General features: G+C 40.4%; 1 protein-coding gene across 1 annotated transcript in view; it reads right to left on the minus strand.

The window, feature by feature from the left end:
* The window catches only part of LOC117511575 (netrin-G1-like), a 280,385-nt gene that overhangs the window by 81,119 nt on the left and 174,930 nt on the right, over nt 1–24,336 (minus strand). Inside the window, exons 3-4 of the mRNA XM_034171563.1 lie at nt 20,077–20,103; nt 11,092–11,136 (exon numbers count right to left, since the gene is read on the minus strand). Of these exons, the coding sequence (XP_034027454.1) occupies nt 11,092–11,136; nt 20,077–20,103 (72 nt within the window). The remainder of the gene's footprint in view (nt 1–11,091; nt 11,137–20,076; nt 20,104–24,336) is intronic.

The following is a 24,336-nucleotide window of genomic DNA, read 5'->3' on the forward strand; positions in this document are numbered from 1 at the left end:
TTAGTTTCTTGTCACCTGCCTGGCAGTAAAGTGAAGATTTGTGGGACATGAACAAACCAAGACATTTGAATGGATCATCCTGGGATGTGCAAAACGTGATTGACATTTTTCACTGTTTTTTACACTTTATTGGCATACCAACTAATTGAGTAATCGAGAAAATAACCAATTGATAAATTGATTATGAAGATTATCATTAGTTGTCAGCTTCTTATTTTTTCATAAAGCTAACTGCATGTTCCAGTTGATTGTTTGCACTGTTTGGATCGCAGTTTGCATGTGACATGGTTGATGCTCATATTATAACAATAATCGGACTATAACGGCAAAGAAATAAACTGAAATGAACCCACGTACTGTATTGATTCATTGTACTCTTAGAACATACAATACGCTGACGTCAGGCACACATCCATCTGCACACCCATCAATTATAAATCAATTGCTCGTACAGGGATTCGCAACTTGTGTGAGTGAGGACGACTGGACATGTGTATCTCTATGAAAAACATCGCAATAAACCCTAGTCTGAACTTTCAGCTGTGAGAACGCCATAACACATTAATTATTTCTGACATCAACTGTTGATTTTTTAAACCAGATTAGACAAAATTACAGCTGCACACAGAGAACAGTCTTTGCAATGCAAGACAGCATATAGTGAGACACAGCTGGGAGAGAGAGTGCATCTTTCCTGCATGCATTGTCATGCCACGCTAAATTAGACAGATGCATAAAAAGCTGGTGCTACAGTCTGATTCTCACTGGCAGCTTTGCCCTGAGGGGGTGCAGAATGGAAGGCTGCTGCACCGGCTCGATTTCTGTCCGAGTGAAGATCACTCCGCCACAGAGAGTGACCGCTGACACCGGGTGTCACGGTGCAAACAGACACGACCCCGAAGACTCCTGGCCGCCGCAGGGGCAAAGCAGAACGAGCGCTGGCTGGCAGACGGGGCTTTTTGTGGGATTGTGGTTATTAAAGGCCTGTATTGAGGTCAGGTCTCTCCATCCGGCCGCTAACAACCAGACGAGGTTTAAAAAAATGAAGGAGCAGCAGTTTAGGCCACTCCACCTTTCAGCGAAAGCAAAAAGTCGTGTTCAAGCCGGCTTGCTACCTCACTCTCTCAGACATACTCTCAAAAGACAAATAATCTCTCCTTTCCAGAAATAGGCTAAGGTCATAAATCATGCACGCACAGGGAATAAAAAGTCTTGGGTCTGAGAAACGAATCCTCCAGAAATAGATGTCGTCTGAAACACCCACTTTATTTGCACTGAAAAAGATATGATTCCAAGGGACGTTTATGGTGTTTAGAAGAAATTCCATAGATGAAGGAAAGTGATCAGTCCAGCCCTGAGTTGGACACAGACTGGTGTGGCATTGAGGTAGTGCTCGAGGGTTTAGGGTGTGCAAGTGAGAGTGCTTGAATGTCATCTGGGGTGGAGGGGGGGGTGGCAGGGGGGTTGGTTTATGAATACCAAAACTCCTACCTCGCTTGCTGTTTGCAACGTGGACAGAAGGGGCAGTGGACAATGCAACCTGAGGGGTTACTAGACAAATAAAAAAAAATAAAAATAATAATTATGATAATGCTGCAAAACGTAACATCAGAGAAGTAAGCATCATGGCTGACAATAAATAGAACTGTAAATAAAACAAAACAAGGAAACAATGAATGAATGATGGCACTGGGAAATAAGGAGTGGCATTGCCAAGTGTAATTTGCAGCATGACACAGTGTGTGTTACAAATGCCTCAGATGTTGAACAATTAAAATATTATAGCGCCTCTTTTCATTTCATTAACAATCAATCTGTATAATTCAAACGTCTGCGTGTGTGTTTCCCAGACAGAAAACCATCCCCTGACAAACAACTCTCCACCTCATGGAGGCCAGCCAACAATATTCACCCTATAAATTTGTGCACAGCGAGCCAGAGACCAATTCAATACCTCAGTTCTTCACCAGTCATAAAACAAACAGTAGAGGAAAAGGAATGATAGGCTCAAACGCTAACACTGTATGGGTGACATGATCCCCAGACACAGATGCTGTGCACGCTTGGCTGCAGCCGTACAAACACAGAGCTGATTGGTCGTGTACGAGTATTTGCAAGGTGGCTGCATGTCATTTCTGTGCGATGGATTACGCTGAGATGAGCTGAACATTAATGTGCATAAAACCGGTATGAAACCTCTTGTGTCTTGTGCTGCTCGCCTAATTAAACTTGAGTATACAAGTACAAATGCAGAGTGCATGGTGGGAGAATAATGCACAGTGCCAGCATGTTGCAGCACAGGCATCCACTGAAGGTGAAGAAAAAAACAGTTATCAAGAGAGTTTTATGAGTCCAAGGGTCTGCTGAGTTGATGATTTGACCTGGGATTGAGGACTGATGAGTCTGACGTGAGGTTTGAAACCATTTGGTCTCACACTTTTTTCAAATGGGCCACAACCACCCGGCCACATTTTGCAAAATCAATCAAATGTCCAAAATTGGCAAAATTATTGTGGCAAAATTTGTGAAATGTGGTAAATGTGGAAAAATATGGCCAAATGTGCAAACTGTGGCAAAACGTGAAACATTTTGCCAGTGTTAATGATGCGAAAAACCAAAAATTGAACATGGTGTGTATACTGAATGTGGGTCTTCGGAGTGAGATTGCATCAGAATTTTGGCTCTCTGTTGGGACTGTTTACACAGAGACTGCTACCTGCTGCTTTGGACTTGAACTAACAGTCTTTTTCAAGACTTTTTTACTTTTTTACCTTTTTACTTTTTTTTAACTTTTTTACTGTGCTCCAACGCCTAAGGAAGACCTCTAACGGTCGAAACATCGCGACGGAGCACTTTTATCAGCTAACTTTCATTAGCGTTGGCAAGCTAACTAGCTTGCTAATGCTTTCGTTTTTATTTTTTTATTTTATTTTATTTTAGCACCGTTGTCGTGCGTTCGCTGTTGTCGTGCGTTGCCTGTGCTGCTTCATGGCCTGTTTGGTGCCTTGATTGGGGCACTCCTTCTGCTGAATCACCTCTGGATTATTTGCACATTATTCACTTTGTGTGTTTTTGGGAATCCGCTAGCTTAGCGCAGCTACTAGCTCTTAGCCGGTTTAGCATGGCGGCTTCTCCTGTCTCTCCCGTACTTTTCTGCTCTGGGTGTGAAATGTTTAGTTATTCCTCGGCCTCCTTTAGCAGTAACGGTACTTGTAATAAGTGCAGCTTATTCGTAGCTTTGGAGGCCAGGCTGGGCGAATTGGAGGCTCGGCTCCGCACCGTGGAAAATTCTACAGCTAGCCAGGCCCCTGTAGTCAGTGCGGACCAAGGTAGCTTAGCCGCCGTTAGTTCCCCCCTGGCAGATCCCGTGCAGTCGGGAAAGCAGGCTGACTGGGTGACTGTGAGGAGGAAGCGTAGCCCTAAACAGAAGCCCCGTGTACACCGTCAACCCGTTCACATCTCTAACCGTTTTTCCCCACTCGACGATACACTCGCCGAGGATCAAACTCTGGTTATTGGCGACTCTGTTTTGAGAAATGTGAAGTTAGCGACACCAGCAACCATTGTCAATTGTCTTCCGGGGGCCAGAGCAGGCGACATCGAAGGACATTTGAAATTGCTGGCTAAGGCTAAGCGTAAATTTGGTAAGATTGTAATTCACGTCGGCAGTAATGACACTCGGTTACGCCAATCGGAGGTCACTAAAATTAACATTAAATCGGTGTGTAACTTTGCAAAAACAATGTCGGACTCTGTTGTTTTCTCTGGGCCCCTCCCCAATCAGACCGGGAGTGACATGTTTAGCCGCATGTTCTCCTTGAATTGCTGGCTGTCTGAGTGGTGTCCAAAAAATGAGGTGGGCTTCATTGATAATTGGCAAAGCTTCTGGGGAAAACCTGGTCTTGTTAGGAGAGACGGCATCCATCCCACTTTAGAGGGAGCAGCTCTCATTTCTAGAAATCTGGCCAATTTTTTGGGATCCTCCAAACTGTGACTGTCTAGCGTTGGGACCAGGAGGCAGAGCTGTGGTCTTATACACCTCTCTGCAGCTTCTCTCCCCCTGCCATCCCCTCATTACCCCATCCCCGTAGAGACGGTGCCTGCTCCCAGATCACCAATAACCAGCAAAAATCTATTTAAGCATAAAAATTCAAAAAGAAAAAATAATATAGCACCTTCAATTGCACCACAGACTAAAACAGTTAAATGTGGTCTATTAAACATTAGGTCTCTCTCTTCTAAGTCCCTGTTGGTAAATGATATAATAATTGATCAACGTATTGATTTATTCTGCCTAACAGAAACCTGGTTACAGCAGGATGAATATGTTAGTTTAAATGAGTCAACACCCCCGAGTCACACTAACTGTCAGAATGCTCGTAGCACGGGCCGGGGCGGAGGATTAGCAGCAATCTTCCATTCCAGCTTATTAATTAATCAAAAACCTAGACAGAGCTTTAATTCATTTGAAAGCTTGTCTCTTAGTCTTGTCCATCCAAATTGGAAGTCCCAAAAACCAGTTTTATTTGTTATTATCTATCGTCCACCTGGTCGTTACTGTGAGTTTCTCTGTGAATTTTCAGACCTTTTGTCTGACTTAGTGCTTAGCTCAGATAAGATAATTATAGTGGGCGATTTTAACATCCACACAGATGCTGAGAATGACAGCCTCAACACTGCATTTAATCTATTATTAGACTCTATCGGCTTTGCTCAAAAAGTAAATGAGTCCACCCACCACTTTAATCATATTTTAGATCTTGTTCTGACTTATGGTATGGAAATAGAAGACTTAACAGTATTCCCTGAAAACTCCCTTCTGTCTGATCATTTTTTAATAACATTTACATTTACCCTGATGGACTACCCTGCAGTGGGGAATAAGTTTCATTACACTAGAAGTCTTTCAGAAAGCGCTGTAACTAGGTTTAAGGATATGATTCCTTCTTTATGTTCTCTAATGTCATATACCAACACAGAGCAGAGTAGCTACCTAAACTCTGTAAGGGAGTTAGAGTATCTCGTCAATAGTTTTACATCCTCATTGAAGACAACTTTGGATGCTGTAGCTCCTCTGAAAAAGAGAGCTTTAAATCAGAAGTGTCTGACTCCGTGGTATAACTCACAAACTCGTAGCTTAAAGCAGATAACCCGTAAGTTGGAGAGGAAATGGCGTCTCACTAATTTAGAAGATCTTCACTTAGCCTGGAAAAAGAGTTTGTTGCTCTATAAAAAAAGCCCTCCGTAAAGCTAGGACATCTTTCTACTCATCACTAATTGAAGAAAATAAGAACAACCCCAGGTTTCTTTTCAGCACTGTAGCCAGGCTGACAAAGAGTCAGAGCTCTATTGAGCTGAGTATTCCATTAACTTTAACTAGTAATGACTTCATGACTTTCTTTGCTAACAAAATTTTGACTATTAGAGAAAAAATTACTCATAACCATCCCAAAGATGTATCGTTATCTTTGGCTGCTTTCAGTGATGCCGGTATTTGGTTAGACTCTTTCTCTCCGATTGTTCTGTCTGAGTTATTTTCATTAGTTACTTCATCCAAACCATCAACATGTTTATTAGACCCCATTCCTACCAGGCTGCTCAAGGAAGTCCTACCATTATTTAATGCTTCAATCTTAAATATGATCAATCTATCTTTGTTAGTTGGTTATGTACCACAGGCCTTTAAGGTGGCAGTAATTAAACCATTACTTAAAAAGCCATCACTTGACCCAGCTATCTTAGCTAATTATAGGCCAATCTCCAACCTTCCTTTTCTCTCAAAGATTCTTGAGAGGGTAGTTGTAAAACAGCTAACTGATCACCTGCAGAGGAATGGTCTATTTGAAGAGTTTCAGTCAGGTTTTAGAATTCATCATAGTACAGAAACAGCATTAGTGAAGGTTACAAATGATCTTCTTATGGCTTCGGACAGTGGACTTATCTCTGTGCTTGTTCTGTTGGACCTCAGTGCTGCTTTTGATACTGTTGACCATAAAATTTTATTACAGAGATTAGAGCATGTCATAGGTATTAAAGGCACTGCGCTGCGGTGGTTTGAATCATATTTGTCTAATAGATTACAGTTTGTTCATGTAAATGGGGAATCTTCTTCACAGACTAAAGTTAATTATGGAGTTCCACAAGGTTCTGTGCTAGGACCAATTTTATTCACTTTATACATGCTTCCCTTAGGCAGTATTATCAGACGGTATTGCTTAAATTTTCATTGTTACGCAGATGATACCCAGCTTTATCTATCCATGAAGCCAGAGAATACACACCAATTAGCTAAACTGCAGGATTGTCTTACATACATAAAGACATGGATGACCTCTAATTTCCTGCTTTTAAACTCAGATAAAACTGAAGTTATTGTACTTGGCCCCACAAATCTTAGAAGCATGGTGTCTAACCAGATCGTTACTCTGGATGGCATTTCCCTGATCTCTGGCATTTCCCTGATACTGTGAGAAATCTTGGAGTCATTTTTGATCAGGATATGTCATTCAAAGCGCATATTAAACAAATATGTAGGACTGCCTCTTTGCATTTACGCAATATCTCTAAAATCAGAAAGGTCTTGTCTCAGAGTGATGCTGAAAAACTAATTCATGCATTTATTTCCTCTAGGCTGGACTATTGTAATTCATTATTATCAGGTTGTCCTAAAAGTTCCCTAAAAAGCCTTCAGTTGGTTCAGAATGCTGCAGCTAGAGTACTGACGGGGACTAGCAGGAGAGAGCATATCTCACCCGTGTTGGCCTCTCTTCATTGGCTTCCTGTTAATTCTAGAATAGAATTTAAAATTCTTCTTCTTACTTATAAGGTTTTGAATAATCAGGTCCCATCTTATCTTAGGGACCTCGTAGTACCATATTACCCCATTAGAGCACTTCGCTCTCAGACTGCGGGCTTACTTGTAGTTCCTAGGGTTTGTAAGAGTAGAATGGGAGGCAGAGCCTTCAGCTTTCAGGCTCCTCTCCTGTGGAACCAGCTCCCAATTCAGATCAGGGAGACAGATACCCTCTCTACTTTTAAGATTAGGCTTAAAACGTTCCTTTTCGCTAAGGCTTATAGTTAGGGCTGGATCGGGTGACCCTGGACCATCCCTTGGTTATGTTGCTTTAGACGTAGACTGTGGGGGGGTTCCCATGATGCACTGTTTCTTTCTCTTTTTGCTCCGTATGCATCACTCTGCATTTAATCATTAGTGATCGATCTCTGCCCCCCTTCTCGGCATGTCTTTTTCCTGGTTCTTTCCCTCAGCCCCAACCAGTCTCAGCAGAAGACTGCCCCTCCCTGAGCCTGGTTCTGCTGGAGGTTTCTTCCTGTTAAAAGGGAGTTTTTCCTTCCCACTGTGGCCAAGTGCTTGCTCATAGGGGGTCGTTTTGACCGTTGGGGTTTTTCATAATTATTGTATGGCCTTGCCTTACAATATGGAGCGCCTTGGGGCAACTGTTTGTTGTGATTTGGCGCTATATAAGAAAAAAGTTGATTGATTGATTGATTGATTGGTCATGCTTTTACTTCACGCTTGTTTCTTCAAGAATGTTAACAGCCTTGATGCAGAGTTTATGCTCTTAATGACAGGCGGACTGCAGCTCCGTGTTTAAATGTACTGCACAGATAAAGGAATATTTTGTAGTAAAACCACTGATGGTCACTATTGTCATGAACGTTGAATGATAAATTCTGGATAAGTTGTTTTCACTTGAAGGCAAAGGTTTCATGGAAAGAAACTCTATAGAATGTTGTAATTTTTTAAGATGTGAACTGTGTTGGTTTTGTGATGACAGCTGAACAGAAACGGGGCACCCTATGCCCTGTCTTCATGAATTAATTTTGTATGTGCACAGTCCGTAACACACATACACAGATGCATATCTTGGAAACTGACGTGTGTGTGTGTGTGCGAACAATGCTGATGTGACCTGTTCACTGTGTGTTAAGCACTTTGTGCGATTCCACCAGCAGAACTATGAAGGTAAATCACAAGGTGGGGAATGATGTGGGGCGAACAGGACTTGCATAATTATTCACCAGTTTGCTTAAGTATATGCACTTCAGGATGCTACAATATTTTTAAGTTTATTAAAGCAAACACTAACTAACTCATTAACTAATCATTTTGGGGCATCCTTGAAACAGTATTTCATTAAAATGGACTGTTCACATATTGTAATGAATTGGGTACAACCAGTGACTCTGTCACAGAGACAGCAATAAGAGTAAGGACAAAGTTGTGGACTAGATAAATAATCTGGTTAAATAGGCCAAAGTTAAAATTACAGGAGATCCATCAGTGAGGTGAAGGTGTCCAAAAGGGATTTGGCCGCCAATTACTCAATAATCAGGTACCAGAATTCAAGCCACAAAAGACAGTAAAACTGGGGATCAAATCCACCAGGAGGCAGAGGAAGTCGACGAGAGAACATTAAACAAAGCATTGGTTGGCAACAAGATATCAATAGGAAACTAAACACAAGCTCTGCAAAACAATGTCAAATGAATGGGCACAGAGGAACACAATGGAGTTTTTAAGCATGACCAATAATTACTAAAAATATTAAACAATTATGCGCTAAAGGGGAAGTAAAGAAAGTGAAAACATATCAAAATAAAACCGGAAGTGAGAATGGAAACTGGAAGGTGATATATATTTGGGAGGAAAGAACCAAGGGAGGAAATGTTGATTGCAATATTTTAATCTACTGCCATTCAAATTTCACTAAACTGACAATATTTTATTTCTACTGAAATTCAAGGATTATAATGTCTGTTTATGTTTGAAACATATTTCAAAATTACAGCTCATTTTAATGAAGAGAACATATTTACCTGGGGGAATTCCATAATGAATATTTTATTTTGTTTTTAACACCATCTGCAGGAGTTACTGCATATACACATGCATGAGCTTTTGAAAAGATGGTCTGTTATTGTAAAATTTTCACCTTCAGGGGAACTTTTTATTTTTTCTTGATAATGCAAATTTTGATCATACAGGCAACATCATATTATGAATCTCCAATTTAAAAGCTAATAAAATTCTAGCAGTGCCAAAGAAAATTCTTATTATGCATTAAATATTAAAAAGCTTATTGGCCGTGTACTCGGGTGACCATATTTTGATTACTGAAAACCAGGACACTCGACACAGCAATGAGATACTCAAGTGATACTTGAAGTTTACTCAAAGATGCTCAAAGATGAAAAACAATGAAAACCAGGACATTTTCATTACTTTCTAAAAAAAGCCTGGATGGCCAGGACTACAGTCCATTAATAGAGAGAGTAGCAACATGACTAGTCAAGACATCTTGGGGCCAAAATAGCATTCGCTGTTAATCTATTTGCATGTAAATCCAGCTATTTTATTTATTTATTTGCTGAAAATGTTGGGTTGTTGTGCATTTTGATGCACAAATAGACACAACATGGACATCAAGATGTACAGATTCCCTTCAGATCTGAAAAGAAGAAAAAATTGGGAAAATAAAGCCAGCTGTGTGGGATGGAAGCCGACATCATTGTCAAAGTTTTGAGAGGTAAATTTATTGTTCAGTCCCGTGTACAATGAAACTCATTTAAGTCCTCATCGTATAAACTGGATATTTGCAGTCACGGACAAAAAAGTCCCAATGTATTTGTATTGTTTTCCCTGTAATAAACACGGTATATATATTGGATTTTGTATAATGGATTTTTGCTCACATTGGATAAAATGTCCCATCTGATAGCAATGTATTTCCATTAAAAACCCTGAGTAGTCTGGATGTGCACAGTAACAGAGGTACAAATTAAAGTTCAGTGCTGGCACTCGCTGATTTGAGTAAAGTGGGACCGGAGTCATTTCCATGATTAAAAGCCCGACCGGTTTTTTTTTTTTTTTTCACACTGTGCTCAGACTGGGACCCACAGCCTGGACATGCACCTGTTAAATCAGACACAGCAAAAGGCTTTGATTTGACACTTTTCTTCTTTCACTCCATCTGTCATCATATTTTTATAGTTTTTGCAGTGCGCATGCTGATAACATTTCGGGACCCCCCACATTTTGCAGAAAAGTCTGCAACTTTACAGCATGAAGTCGTAAACATATGAAATTGTACAGCTTACCTTTGAATTGGAAGTGATGATTGTAGAAAGAAAAGCTTGCTGAGGGTCAAAGTAATCCATAATAAAGCATAGTCCAGCAATGGAGAACTTGAAAACTGTCACACACGTCACTGCATGACACCGAGTTACAGAAGCATAAATCAGGCTTTAAATTAAATAAATCATCGTAAATTTTAAATTTATGTAAAGTTAATAGTTTAACTATTTTTATATTTATTTTAATAGTACCTGTACCTGGATGTGTTGCTGTATGTGGTTAAATGATAAAAAAAAATGTTGAAAACATAAAAGGTTCATTCAGTAGTTCAGCACAGTTGGACCAAAAATGGCGCCATGTTCTGAGTTGATTACATTACTCTCTCAATTAAGGGACTCTAGCCAGGACAGAATGTGAAAACAGGACATGTCTTGGGAAAACAGGACATTTGGTCACCCTACCGTATATGTACCTTTAATGGGCTTCTTTCAAGGATGCACCCAGAAAAGTAAATGAAATGCTAACGTGACTTGGGCTATTTGAACTTGCTGACTGACAAATGCATCCAAAGTTCAGAATGCCAAAGATATTCACATGGTTCACTTCTAAGCAACATGCACGTGCATTATGTGACCTATATAAAAGTGACAACTGTGTCATTTGTGTCAGGATGGCACAGTGCATCTTTGAACTTAAATGAGATTCAACCTTGACGACTTAGACTCAGGTAATAGATACTTGACTCACAGTCAACTCAGGCTCTTCTTCTTTGACTTGAATTTGGACTTCAATTCAGATTTGAACAGGGGACTCAAGACCTGACTCAGACACGAGCTTTAGGGACTCAACTACAGCCTTATATGGGTTTTCCTTTGTTCTGGGATTCATCATAATGGGGGGAGGGGGTACTACCAAAAAAGAACCACAGATGTATATGAATCTGTGAATGAAAAAAAAAAAAAAAAACAGTTGTGGCAGAATCTTCAGTTGCCTACCTTCTTTTCGATTAGCGACACCTAGGGATGAGACATTCGGCCGAACTGCGGGCAATTGAGAAAAACCAGGAGTTATTTACTGGATGCACTTTACAGATAGTCTGCAGGGGAACTATGTGGTAATAAACACACACAACTGGAGACACCAACATGTCCAGCATGGCTCAAATCAGTAACTCAGGAAACAGCAAATACGAATGGGGCAGGGCTGACATGGACGAGCAAAGAGAATGCATCCAAAGAACTACTAGGGATATTGGAGAGACGTTGTATGTAACTTGTGTGGGATCACTCTGTATGCGCATGTCTATGGCAATGGCAATGATGAGTTAACACAAAAACTGAAAAGAAAAGGGAAAAACAAAAAAACAGAAGATAAAACTCTCTTGGATTTAGCATTGGACTCATGATTTATGCAAGCAAGTCTAAACTATGTATGGCAAATTAGGACGTTAGGGGGCATTTTGTTTAATTCATCACATTGACTATGTAATCAATATCTAATTATAGTGTATTTCTGGTGCAGGAATAACAATGAATAAATAATGGCAGGTGTTGGGACTTGGAATGACAGACTGCTGTGGGTAGCATAACCTCATAATTACATACAAGTCAGTATTTCCGTGTCAGGGAAATACTTTGCGGTTGGAAATGGAGAGGACTCAAGCATAGGGACGAATACAGATAAGATTCCTTCATCTCTTCACTTGATCTGTCTGCCCTTTCGCTATTGACTCCATGAATCATGCAATCTAGGCTAATTAATGTCCAGTGGTGTGCTGGCAAGCTGCCAATTACCTTAACCATGTGTGAACCCGAGATGGTCTTTTATAAAACAGCTTCATTGTTTTAAACACTTTCACTCCCTTGTGTTTTAGTTTTGTGTCAATCATTACTAAATCGCTTAATGCTCGTTGAATATATCTTCAATCTCACATGATATCTCTATATCATCCTCCTGCAATATATTCTTTTTTTCTCCCCCAAACTGTTTCTTTATTGATCCTACTTGGGGATTCTGCCAAAGTGATAACTGAAAAGTGATCTCCAGTGGGTTCACGTCGCTTCAGTCCCTTGATATAAAGCTCTTTGTAAATGACAGATTGGCACACAAAAAGATTCAAGAAACCCCTGAAAGGGCGGTTTAATATGTAAGAAAAAGCGTGAGGCTCTTGTTCTGTTGGGGTATTTTTTTTAAGCTGTATTTCATTGAAGAATTTTGTGGTGCACCTGCTGGCCAATAAATAAAATTTATGTGAAGTAATGCACAATCAATCTGTGACAGAAACACAACGTATGCATTATTTGATAAATATATAATCCAGTGAGCAAACTGCATTGATATTATAGTGTAAAATTGTTACTTTAAAAAAACCATACAGCATCTGGCTTCAATTAATTATCACGTTATGGGGACTCTTCAGGTAAATCGAGTTAAATGAGCGGTGATGGATTTTAATCAATGAAGTACCCATAATGAACTGCAATCTTGCAAAGACACAACTGTTCTTTTGAAATATTAATTTCACTTTAATGGTCCGCATTAGGCAATTCTGCCCGGCTTAATAAACTTGGAATAGAATTGGGAAAAGTCAATAAAGAATTCAATTATCTTCAAACAACAATGTGAAAAGTGCAGTGCTGTCTTTATTCCAACACAACTTTGCTTGTTGTCAATTTAACAACCTCAAGGAAATTCTCGTCTTTGGGTTTTGCTTGTTTAATTTGTTTTTCTTTTAGGTTCATTCTGTGCTGATTTTTATTAATAATGCTGATATGTTTACATTGAAAATAGCCACATCGCCTACATTAATTTAGTTTTTAATTTGAAGCCAAAGCTTGGTTCCTGTGTCCTTTTGCACCTACAAACCCCCCTCCCCCACATTCCCTTCCCTTTCCACCCGACACGCACACACCTCATGCACACTCTCCCTATAAAGGATTTGAAGACAGGTGACGGACATGTCTGGCCTAAGCTTTGAATGAAAAGGAGAGGGTTGGTTTGCAGAAGTGAATATGTACATAAATATGTATTTACACCATGTATGGACAGCATGCACGCCACACTTTTCAGGTCATGCATGTGGAGAGAGAGTGGGGTGAGGATGTGGGGAAGGAGGCGGGCTGTGGGGGATTGGGTGTGGTCAATATGGCCACTTGTCCATTTCTGACAATTCACTGAGTATTCTGCACACAGCAAAGGCATACTGTACAATAGCATGCCCCGAACTGATGCCATGGTAACGTGACTTTAAATAGCAACCGCCATCTTGTGGGGCATACATAACTCCACAGCAAAACATACACAAGTCCTTGGAATTTTCCACATTATTGTTCAAGTGTAACTAAATTAATAGTGGCACATTATTTGTGCTATTGTTTTCTGAGGTCATTGAACCAAAAGTGATGCCCATCCCCCACCCTGACACCAGATTGGCTTCCAATAGGGCAGCGCAGTCTCGTTTGAACCCCTATGTGGTATTGCAGGATTTGACCACATATGGGGACAACCATCACAAACATGGCAGATAATACACGGGTGAACTGTGAGGGTTTCAGCACAAACCATTCATCCCAGCTCGGTATACTTAAAGGCATGCTCGCTGTCACCTAGCGGACCTGCCAGTTTAAGATGTGATGGTTTAAAATGGTTTCCGCTGAAAGCCCCATCCTACGAATGGTTTGTGCCGACACTCCCACACTCCACCCGGGTATTAACCTCTTCCCACAAACAGCGTCAATTCTAATGGGAAAATGATGTACTGTTTTGTTTTCGGCTGCAATCAACGAAGCAGTCACAAAAAGTGCAGTTTTTTTTTTTTTTTTTACTTCTCAGTGGACAAGGGAAGATGAGGCAAATGGGAGAGGTCATGTTGGTAAGTGTTAGCCTACACAACTAGCTAGAATATCTGCACTCTCTCACCTGCACAACTGCCTCGACACGTTTGAGCTCTGGGTCACAAACAAACCGCAACACATGTCCACTTTCCACTGCATCGTCACTTTTCTTTGCATTTTCACTTTGTTTGCATGTAATTTATCCAAAAACTCAGAGAAAGTGCCGTGTTTCTGTCCTCAGAAATAGAGAAATTATGTCATATGCGCCATATTTTACTCCTTTAGCGCCCACCCTCAAACGAGACTGCACTGCCCAATTCCGAATGAAAATGCACTATCACCGAGCTAAGTAACGATTTTCTTTTGCCTGTCAAATACAGATCAACAAAGGTGGTTACCTCCTCGTGCTGCATTCACATGTTGAATGTAGGCAATCAGTTGGACCTTTTGTTTGTTTTCACAGAACTGTGGTGATTTGCAGCAGCAGGTGAGAGAAGCGGTAAGTCTGCAGTGTTAAATCGTCACACAGTACTTCCACTTCAGCAGTTCTTACACCTGTACCAGTCTGGTGCCACGTTTTTCTGATGCGCTGGGGGGACTTTGACATAAAACATGTTGTGACATCTTGTATGGTATAAAATGAAAAATGAAACACCCATTTTCATGCAGTCCACACAATGTTTTGCGTTTAACCTTCAGAAAGGCATGTTTGAATTTTGGTGACATTTAGGGTTAATAATAATAATAAGAAGAAGAATAAGAAGAACAACAACAACAACAAATATGTTTTCTGCCTTTCAAGGAACCCAAGGTCATACAGTTGTAGGGTTAGAATACTATATTCCCATGTCGGAGTGCCCAGGGTGTTCTGTCTGAAGAGGGGGTGGGCGATACACAAACACAGCCAATATTACATTTGTTGGAACACCAATTTCAATGAAATGTCTGATTTAAACACAAATAAATTACAAATAACACATCCCTTTGTGTCAGTTTTTGTCCTGTACAAATCCTTTTTTCATTCATTAATGTGTTCCTTGTCAGCTGAAATCAACTGATTTTAGGCGAATCCGTCAGAAAGTTGTGTACATGCCTCAAAACTTTGAGTGGACATCAGACAGAGACATTTCCTGATGGTTGCACCTTTGTTTTGTCCCATATTTGTTCTTAGCTTGCCAGTGACATCCAGTTAAACTGCTTTCTCACACCAGCAGCAGAAAAACCATCACAGCAGAATTCCATCTTAACCTCCACAAAGCTAGCCATTGTCCTGGAACACTTGCTGTTTCAATATACGTAAGAACAAGAGTCTTCCAATATAACAGCTTACTATATAGCTGCGAAGCTATGCACACTCTGATTGGCTGAAATCCGGTCTGATATTTTCCCACATCAGACCAGTTACCATGACAATCATCCCTGAAAATGTACTGCATTTATTACAAACCAGAAAACTAAAAACATCATTAGAAAAACCAAGCCCGACATGAACATACTCGAAAAAAATCTCAAAACCATTGGCAAAAGCACAGATTGAAAGTTCACCAGTTAACGACCGGAGCATCTGTTACCAAGTTCTTCATGGAGGTAAAGCAAACGGGTCTCACTATGAGCTGTCAGCAGCTTTCATATTCGGGCAATACCATAAGTTTGCGTGTTTATATATATAATAGCCATATGCACTCACAGAAATATTTAATCCTAACTTTTAAGATGTAATTTTATTACATGACAAATTCCCATTTACTTTTTTTTTTAGATAATTTTAATACAAACCTACCAAATAAACCTTACATGATGCATATTCATTATTGTAATAAATCCTATTCATTTGAAATGCATATTCCTCAGCTTTATGTATTTAGTATTAATAAAATATAATTACTCTAAATCAGTAATAATGACAGTATTTATTTAAAATAAATTAAAATTATATTGTTTGAATTGCATAATAATTATGTTACCTATGCCATTTATCTTGTATAGGTAACATAATTATTATGCAATTCAAACAATATACTTTATATATTTTAAATAAATATTGTCATTATTACTGATTTAGAGTAATTATATTTTATTAATACTAAATACATAAAGCTGAGGAATATGCATTTCAAATAAATAGGATTTATTACAGTAATGAATATGCATCATGTAAGGTTTATTTGTTAGGTTTGTATTAAAATGATCAAAAAAAAAAGTAAATGGGAATTTGTCATGTAATAAAATTACAAAAATCTTAAACGTTAGGTTTAAATATTTCTGTGAGTGTAGTAAACACATTTTTAACCTTGTTTGCTTGGTCTGTACGGGAATATCAGACCTCTGTATTTTTCGCATGGACCACGCTAATGATATTTTCCCGTACAGAACTTGTGCTCAGTTAATAATACTTTAATATTTCAACATAAACTTAGATTCTACTACCAGAGAACACCGAAGACATCGTCACAGATAACATTGAACAGATGAGAAAACTCATTGTTCTTTGTATTTTACGATGTGTTGGGGTCATGAAATTATTTAATTTAGGTTGCGCATGTAACCAGCTTTCTTTAAAAAGGGGCTGATGCTCGGGCCTGGGCACTCCCACACATGGATATGGTAACAGTATTAATACAATATGCCACTTTTACTTTTTTCTGCTCAAATGATCTCTCATTGACATCATTACTGCCTCCCACTGGAGGAATATGTGCAATATTTAATAATTTGACTGAAAAATACACAAATTTGTCTGAATTTTTTGTACATTATTATTCTGATCTTTATTCCAAATCTTGAATAGGCTGCAGCGTGACTTGAAACAGCATGAAACAGTGCCAATCTCTGCCTGGTGTGAGCAGCTTTAAACAACAGATGAACAAAAAGATATTACAATGGGAGAACATGTGATATCACAGCTTAATTTCTCTGTGTCAGGTAATACATGCCATTACCGCTTATCTGTTACAGACCAGGTGTGTCTGCATGAAAACAATCAATCTCTCAATGTCTATTTTTGAACACTGTTGTGGATGAAGCAACATCAACTGTAACTTTTCTTACACTTGCAGCAATCCCAAAAACTTATACATGTTTAACTTTACATGTCACATACCATAGTGATTTGCGGTGTGCCACTCTCACAATCAGGAGTGACACAATTTTCCATCATTCTCCCACTGAAAAGAGTGGAACACTGATTTTTAGCATCTGCTGCACACCGACAACATGTGAATGCATTGTTTACAGCACGGACTCTTGTCTGCATCACTCAGTCGCTGGAAATAACCCTTTTTCTGCCACATGTTGACATTTTGCTTATATGAATGTATGCCTCCTAAAATGGCCAGTGACGGAATTAGGAACACCCTACTTTGGACACCCTTTAGTTTTCCCCAATTAACATTCGCTTCAGCGACACAACCAGACAGTGCGGGAGGATGAAAGTCAACTGTTTTAGGCTGACACGTAAAATTGTAAACATTTTTGGCTGTTTGGCTGATGTATACAACGCCACCTTCACCGACAAGACAACACAAGAATCCTGGCTGGGTGTGCACAACCCATAAGGATGTGAGATTTGGATTCAGCATATTCCTCTCCTGTGCATATCTTGCAAAGTCTGTTGGAAACATTTAAAATCAGAGCAGCTTTTTCTTTAACAGCCAGGTATTCCAGCGGTTTCATTCAGCATTGTCACTCTTCTTGAACCTTATCGCTGAATTTCTGACATCAGAAGAGAGATTCAGCAGTGAAAAATACATTTGGCACACACACATGAGCAGTGGGGTTGCAAGGCCGTAACCTCATCCGTGTTCCCTCAGACTGACAACAGGGCATGTCAGCTTGCACAGCAAACAAAATGTTTGGAATTTTGCTTAGTTTTTTCTTGTTTTGTGCAGCATCATAATCTTGGAATGAAAAAAGTACAGCATTAGCCCACCTTAATATATTATAATTTGCATTTCTCAGATTATGATTTTGAAAAATTTGTACCATTTATGATCAGCTAAGCTATAAAGTGTGTAAATATGTATATTTCCCTTTAGATATTTTACTTGTTCACAGCTGAAACTGAGGCTCCATGTTAAGTAATACTGGATGCATCTGGGTAACAAATACATTTAATAATCATTTGGGAGTTGGGGTGGGGAGGTGGGGGTTGTATGTTAAAACAGTATTTATGTAATGTGTTTAGAAATGTGTATTATTTGGTTATTCGAATCCCACCATAATTTGAGAAATATTTTGTTTATTCCCCTTCTCATCCCAGGTTCTTTGGCTGAGTTCCATCAGACTTGGAAAATTGATGAAGCTCAAGCCTGGTTTAGTGTCAAAGGGTTTGTTTTGGCAAAGGTCATTGAGTCATTGAGGTCAAAAGTCAAAATTTTTATTTTCCACAAATGTCCACCAAACGTGGCACTCTTATGAAGGTGGGTTCTGGAATTGCGTAGGCGAAGTTAAATTTCCCAAAAGTCAATCCCTGGGACCAAAGTCACGTCTCCCTACCTGTCTGTTCCATTATCAAAAAGAAGTTTACCAAAGTTTACTAGCAGTATAAATATTCTGTTCTGTGGGGAAAAGGTTGACTTACTCCTCCCTGGTTATTTTGCAGATTTTTGCCAAACTTGGCATAATAATCAAGATTGACCCTAAAACTGGGAAAGGAATTTGATTGTCAACTTGACTTGGACCAAGTCCATCACACAATGAAGTGGATTCCAGAAATGACAAGGTCATTCATTCATTTTCTATGTCTGCTTATTCCAGTTAAGGGTGACTGGGGAGCTGAAGCCCATCTCAGCGGTCATTGTGAGAGAGCACCCATAGCGAACTCATGCAAAGCTGAGGAGAACATGCAAACTCCACACAGAGAAGACCAGGTTGGAAGTGATCCTGAGACCTTCCTGCTTGAGGTTAAATGTCAGATTGCTAAATGTGAGGGGAAATTCACATATCGTGTCCAAGCACAGTGTGCTGTCTTTGAATAAATGGGGGACAAAGGACCCCCCAGTCACACTGGACCAGTGAAGGATGGGTTTTCCTGTTGGGTACTTTTAGACTTCACTACAACTTTGAAAATGAAAACCATGTGTATTTTTTGTTATTAATGGCCTCTCACTGCCTATTTGCACTACCTTAATGGGCCACCAGGGGCCCATAAACCCCACTTTTGGAAACACTGAGTTAAAGCTTGTCACTGCTGAAGCAGCATTTAAGATTGTCACAAGATACGGATATAACATTTTGTTAAAGCAGAAACCTGAAATCAACTCTCTGGACTTACATTTAAGTCAACCTACTTTTTTTATGTACACATCCGTTATCTTGTGTGAACAGAATAATCAGCCTTCCATAACTCAGTTGCACATGTTGAATTCTTAACATGGAGCATCAGAGTGAACAATTCTGCTTCTAAAGATTTCCTTTGTCATTACTTCACATGGAAGTTGATCATTGGGCCAATTTACCTAAAAGGTATATCTTTAATGGTCTCTCCGACTGTAGGATCACACAGTTAGAGGGCAATTTGCAGATCAATGGGCTGCCGGCTGCACAGAAGATCCATGCTAAGAACAGGGCCATGACGGAACAGTTTAAGGCGAAGTGAGCCACACAGCAAATGCACTTTGCCTTGCTCGATACAGTCCTACAGTTCCTGCATCAAAGCACCTTCCAGGCAGCAGTAACTTGAGACGTGGCACCTCTCCTCTTCGTCCTCCTGAGGGGTTACTGGTTGACGAAGATAATACCGGCCAAGGCGCTTGCGGCTTATATTAAAATGACCTCCTGTGACATTATGCTGCCAGAGAGGTCTTGGCACTTTAATAAAGTCTAGATGCCATTTATTTATAATGCATTGGGGAGAGGAATAAAAAAGTAAAAAAACAAATGACATTCGGCATGCAGAGCCAGGCAAGTGTTATCTGGTCAAGTTGAGTCGGATGAAGAAAATTAATATGCCCACTTCATGACAATATTGCCCCCAGCTATTTCTTATCTGTATTCCGAAAAAAAGGTTAGTCAACAACTGCTGAGTGATCCATCGAAATCAGAAATGAACACTTGGCACCAGGTTCAGGGTTGCATGTGAAGGACGGTACATCAGGCAAAGCAAAGCATCAAGCATTCTCATAGCACTTATGTGACTTGTTTACTTACTAACTGGACCAATGCTATTAGGAATACCTGAAAGAGAGGAAGAGAAAAAAAAAATCACATTAATACCATTCTCTCAAATTTACAACATGCCGTTTGAATGGATTTTTTATTGAAACTATAATTCTGGGCTGTGAGGATAATATTGTCAATGGAGGAACAGAAGCAATAAAGGGAGAATTTTTTTTTTTAAACATTAAACATTTTGCCTGTTGACTTCATATGTTAACACACCATTACAACAATGCTCGCTGATCTATGGGGTGCACTAGTGAGTTTGGACAGTTGCTGTGTATTTCTGATTTAGTGTTTCAGGGTGGGGCGGCATGGTGCTTAGTGGTTAGCACTGTTGCCTCACAGCGAGAAGGTCGTGGGTTCAATTCCCTTTCTGTGTGGAGTTTGCATGTTCTCCCCGTTTTTGCGTGGGTTTCCTCTGGGTGCTCCGGTTTCTCCCACATCCAAAGACATGCGGGTTAGGTGGATTGGAATCTTTAAATTGTCCGTAGGTGTGCGTGTGGGTGTGTCTGTGTTTGTTTGTCTGTTTGTGGCCCTGCGACAGACTAGCATCCTGTCCTGGGTGTACCCCGCCTCACGCCCTATGACTGCTGGGATAGGCTCCAGCCCGCCCGCGACTCTTAATTGGACTAAGCGGTAGAAAATGAATGAATGGAATGTTTCAGGGTGCTTGTTTGTTTGGTCTTGACCTTCGAACTTGTCAGTTTGGTGCGAACCAAAAAAGCAGGTGTGATAAATGCCTTGGCCATTGTAGACCAAATTTCCAAAATTTGGTCTGACCAAAAGAGGATACACTTTGTGGATAGTTTGATAGTTTTTGGGCAAAATGCAACAAGTTGAGGCAGGCTATCGTCACCTATTACACAGTAAAAGAACAAAAGAAATCAGTCACATGAGTGTGTGAGTGGAAGAGACATATGCAATTTGGTCAGAAGAAAAATAACAGTAAACTTGAAAAGCTCATAAAAACTTTTTTTCTATTCAAACGGAACTACCTGCTAAATTGAAAATGAGCCAACATCAGGTGCATGCACCTCTCCAAACCAAACAATCAATGTCAAGTATAGGGAGACCTACATAGATGAAGTTGGGTGTAAAGTTCTTAGGTGCAAATCCAAAACTGCAATGTCAAACCAAATTAACTGGACCAAATGAATGAAAACATAAACCTTGGAATGTTGTCTCAGGTGTGAAAACGTGATTGTTGGCTGTTAATCATGTCTCTGTGTATGTCAGTGGTTCTTCAACCTGGTCCTCAAGCACCACCTAAACTGATTAGCCCAGTTAGGTGCCTATTAGTACTTGATTGGCTGATCACACCTGAATGAGTTAATTAGCTTGTGGCAGAGCAAGGAGAGATGAGATATCTGTAGGTTACCGGTACTCGAGGATCAGGTTTGAGAACCACTGCTGTATGTATGTAGCTCTCTCAGCCACTTCCTCTTTATTCAACTCTCCCACTGAGAGACATACAGAGAGAGAGTGAGAGTGGGCTTGTGACTAAAGGATCCTTGGTTTAATTCTCCTGTCAGCCTCTTATTCTTCAGTTGAGTGGCTTGCGTCAGCTCAGAGTCTCTGGTGTGATTTCAGCAGGTGCAGCATAGACTAGATCAAAGGATATGAAGGAGCACAGTGACATCATTCACATATCAAAGTATCAGGTATATAGAAAAAAGTTATATTGACTTTAAATAATAAAAAAAATATGAGCTCATTTCCATAAAATGAGCCTTTTATGTGCTGTAAGAGAGAGATAATACAGCTGTCAAAAATCTCCCTACCTGTCACTTAAATGATGCAAAGTCATCACATAGTGACAGAAAGGGGCGCTGACCAAGTTTAAAAGTGTAATGAGTTGGGAGTGATAATGTATTGGTGTCATTGTTGGTATCTGTTTTCACAAGAAGCACAGATGTAGTAAGATTAATGTTTTCTAGAAATGACCAGATACGAGGGCTGTCAATAAAGTATAGGTCCTTTTTATTTTTTTCAAAAACTATATGGATTTCATTCATATGTTTTTACGTCAGACATGCTTGAACCCTCGTGCGCATTGCGTGAGTTTTTCCACGCCTGTCGGTGACGTCATTCGCCTGTGAGCACTCCTTGTGGGAGGAGTCGTCCAGCCCCTCGTCGGAATTCCTTTGTCTGAGAAGTTGCTGAGAGACTGGCGCTTTGTTTGATCAAAATTTTTTCTAAACCTGTGAGACACATCGAAGTGGACACGGTTCAAAAAATTAAGCTGGTTTTCATTGAAAATTTTAACGGCTGATGAGAGATTTTGAGGTGATACTGTCGCTTTAAGGACTTCCCACGGTGCGAGACGTCACGCAGCGCTCTCAGCCGCCGTCGTCAGCCTGTTTCAAGCTGAAAACCTCCACATTTCAGGCTCTATTGATCCAGGACATCGTGAGAGAACAGAGAAGTTTCAGAAGAAGTCGGTTACAGCATTTTATCCGGATATTCCACTGTTAAAGGAGATTTTTTTAATGAAAGACGTGCGGACGGGTCCGCGCGTCAGGACGCAGCCGACGCGGTGCGGCAGCACAGGAAAAACACCTCCGTGTTGATAACCATTTGTAAAATCCAGGTGGCATTTGATGGCTTTCAGTGGAGTGAGTATATGAGAAATTGTTTAACAGCTGGACATGTTCCAACTTGTCCTTAAGGCTTCCAACGGAGGTGTTTTTCCTGTGGCGGAGCGTCGCGGCGGCTGCGAGCCGACGCTGCAATCCGTCCGCACGTCTTTCATTAAAAAAAATCTCCTTTAACAGTGGAATATCCATATAAAATTTTGAAACCGACTTCTGAAACTTCTCTGTTCTCTCACGATGTCCTGGATCAATAGAGCCTGAAATGTAGAGGTTTTCAGCTTGAAACAGGCCGACGACGGCGCCTGGGAGTGCTGCACAACATCTCGCACCATGGGAAGTCCTTAAAGCGACAGTATCACCTCAAAATCTCTCATCAGCCGTTAAAATTTTCACTGAAAACCAGCTTAATTTTTCGAACCGTGTCCACTTCGATGTGTCTCACAGGTTTAGAAAAAATTTTGATCAAACAAAGCGCCAGTCTCTCAGCAACTTCTCAGACAAAGGAATTCCGACGAGGGGCTGGATGACTCCTCCCACAAGGAGTGCTCACAGGCGAATGACGTCACCGACAAGCGTGGAAAAAGTCACGCATGCGCACCAGGGTTCAAGCATGTCTGACGTAAAAACATATGAATGAAATCCATATAGTTTTTGAAAAAAATAAAAAGGACCTATACTTTATTGACAGACCTCGTATACAGATTTGGAGCATGCCCCAATTTAGGGCCCCTTCACACATAACACAAAATTGGGTGAAAGAAGCAGAAACTGGCCGAAAAACCGCAAACAGAAAACGAAATGGGGAACCGTGAAACATTCCACCTGTTGTTGGGAGGGACACATGGTCAGACAGGCATGCATGATACTGTGGAGGTGGTTTTGTGCATGCTCATGCACGTGCATGAACACAGTGCGAGCACCTGGAACGTGTGGCACCACATCGCGCTGCTGTTGTGGAGAGAAAAAAGAACAACACACCAAAAAAAAAAAAAAAAATCACTGCAATATCTAATATTTAATCCCTCTTATTGAGCGGACAATACAAGTATGATCCTTCTGTACCTCTGTATATGAGCCATACCATACCATACCATACCATACCATACCATACCATACCATACCACTTTATTTATACAGCACATTTCACAAACACAGTAGTTTCCAAAGTGCTGTACAACAAATAAAAAAAGCCATGGTCATAAACGTCAAGTCATGAAATGACATGAATGAAGCAGTGCACTCTTATCATGTCCACATCTGGTGGCCCTTTGCGCATGGTCAGCCAGCTCCGTGTGTCCAGTGAGCAGCGCTCCAAAGGACACCGCGCCACATGGACCACAGCTTACATAGGTGACTTGACATTCAGATCGCCAGCTCGAGTGTACGCGACCAGCCTGTCCTTTTCACCTGGCACAGCCTACCAATGTGCATGCTGTGTGGTTGCTCCAACCCATTGCAAAGGCAATATATGTCTTTATGTATTTCCACGTGAGGACAGCAAGCACACACATGCACCTCACAGTGGAGAGTTGACAGCTGTGATTTGTAGGTCCACAGATCTCAACAGGGAGACACGTCCACCTTACAGAACGTACTCAGCTCAAACACAAAAGTCTCACTTTCTGTTCCTTTGCAATGTGATTATTTATGTTAT

This window comes from Thalassophryne amazonica, chromosome 1 (assembly GCF_902500255.1).
Source record: "Thalassophryne amazonica chromosome 1, fThaAma1.1, whole genome shotgun sequence".
In the NCBI taxonomy this organism is placed as follows: domain Eukaryota; kingdom Metazoa; phylum Chordata; class Actinopteri; order Batrachoidiformes; family Batrachoididae; genus Thalassophryne; species Thalassophryne amazonica.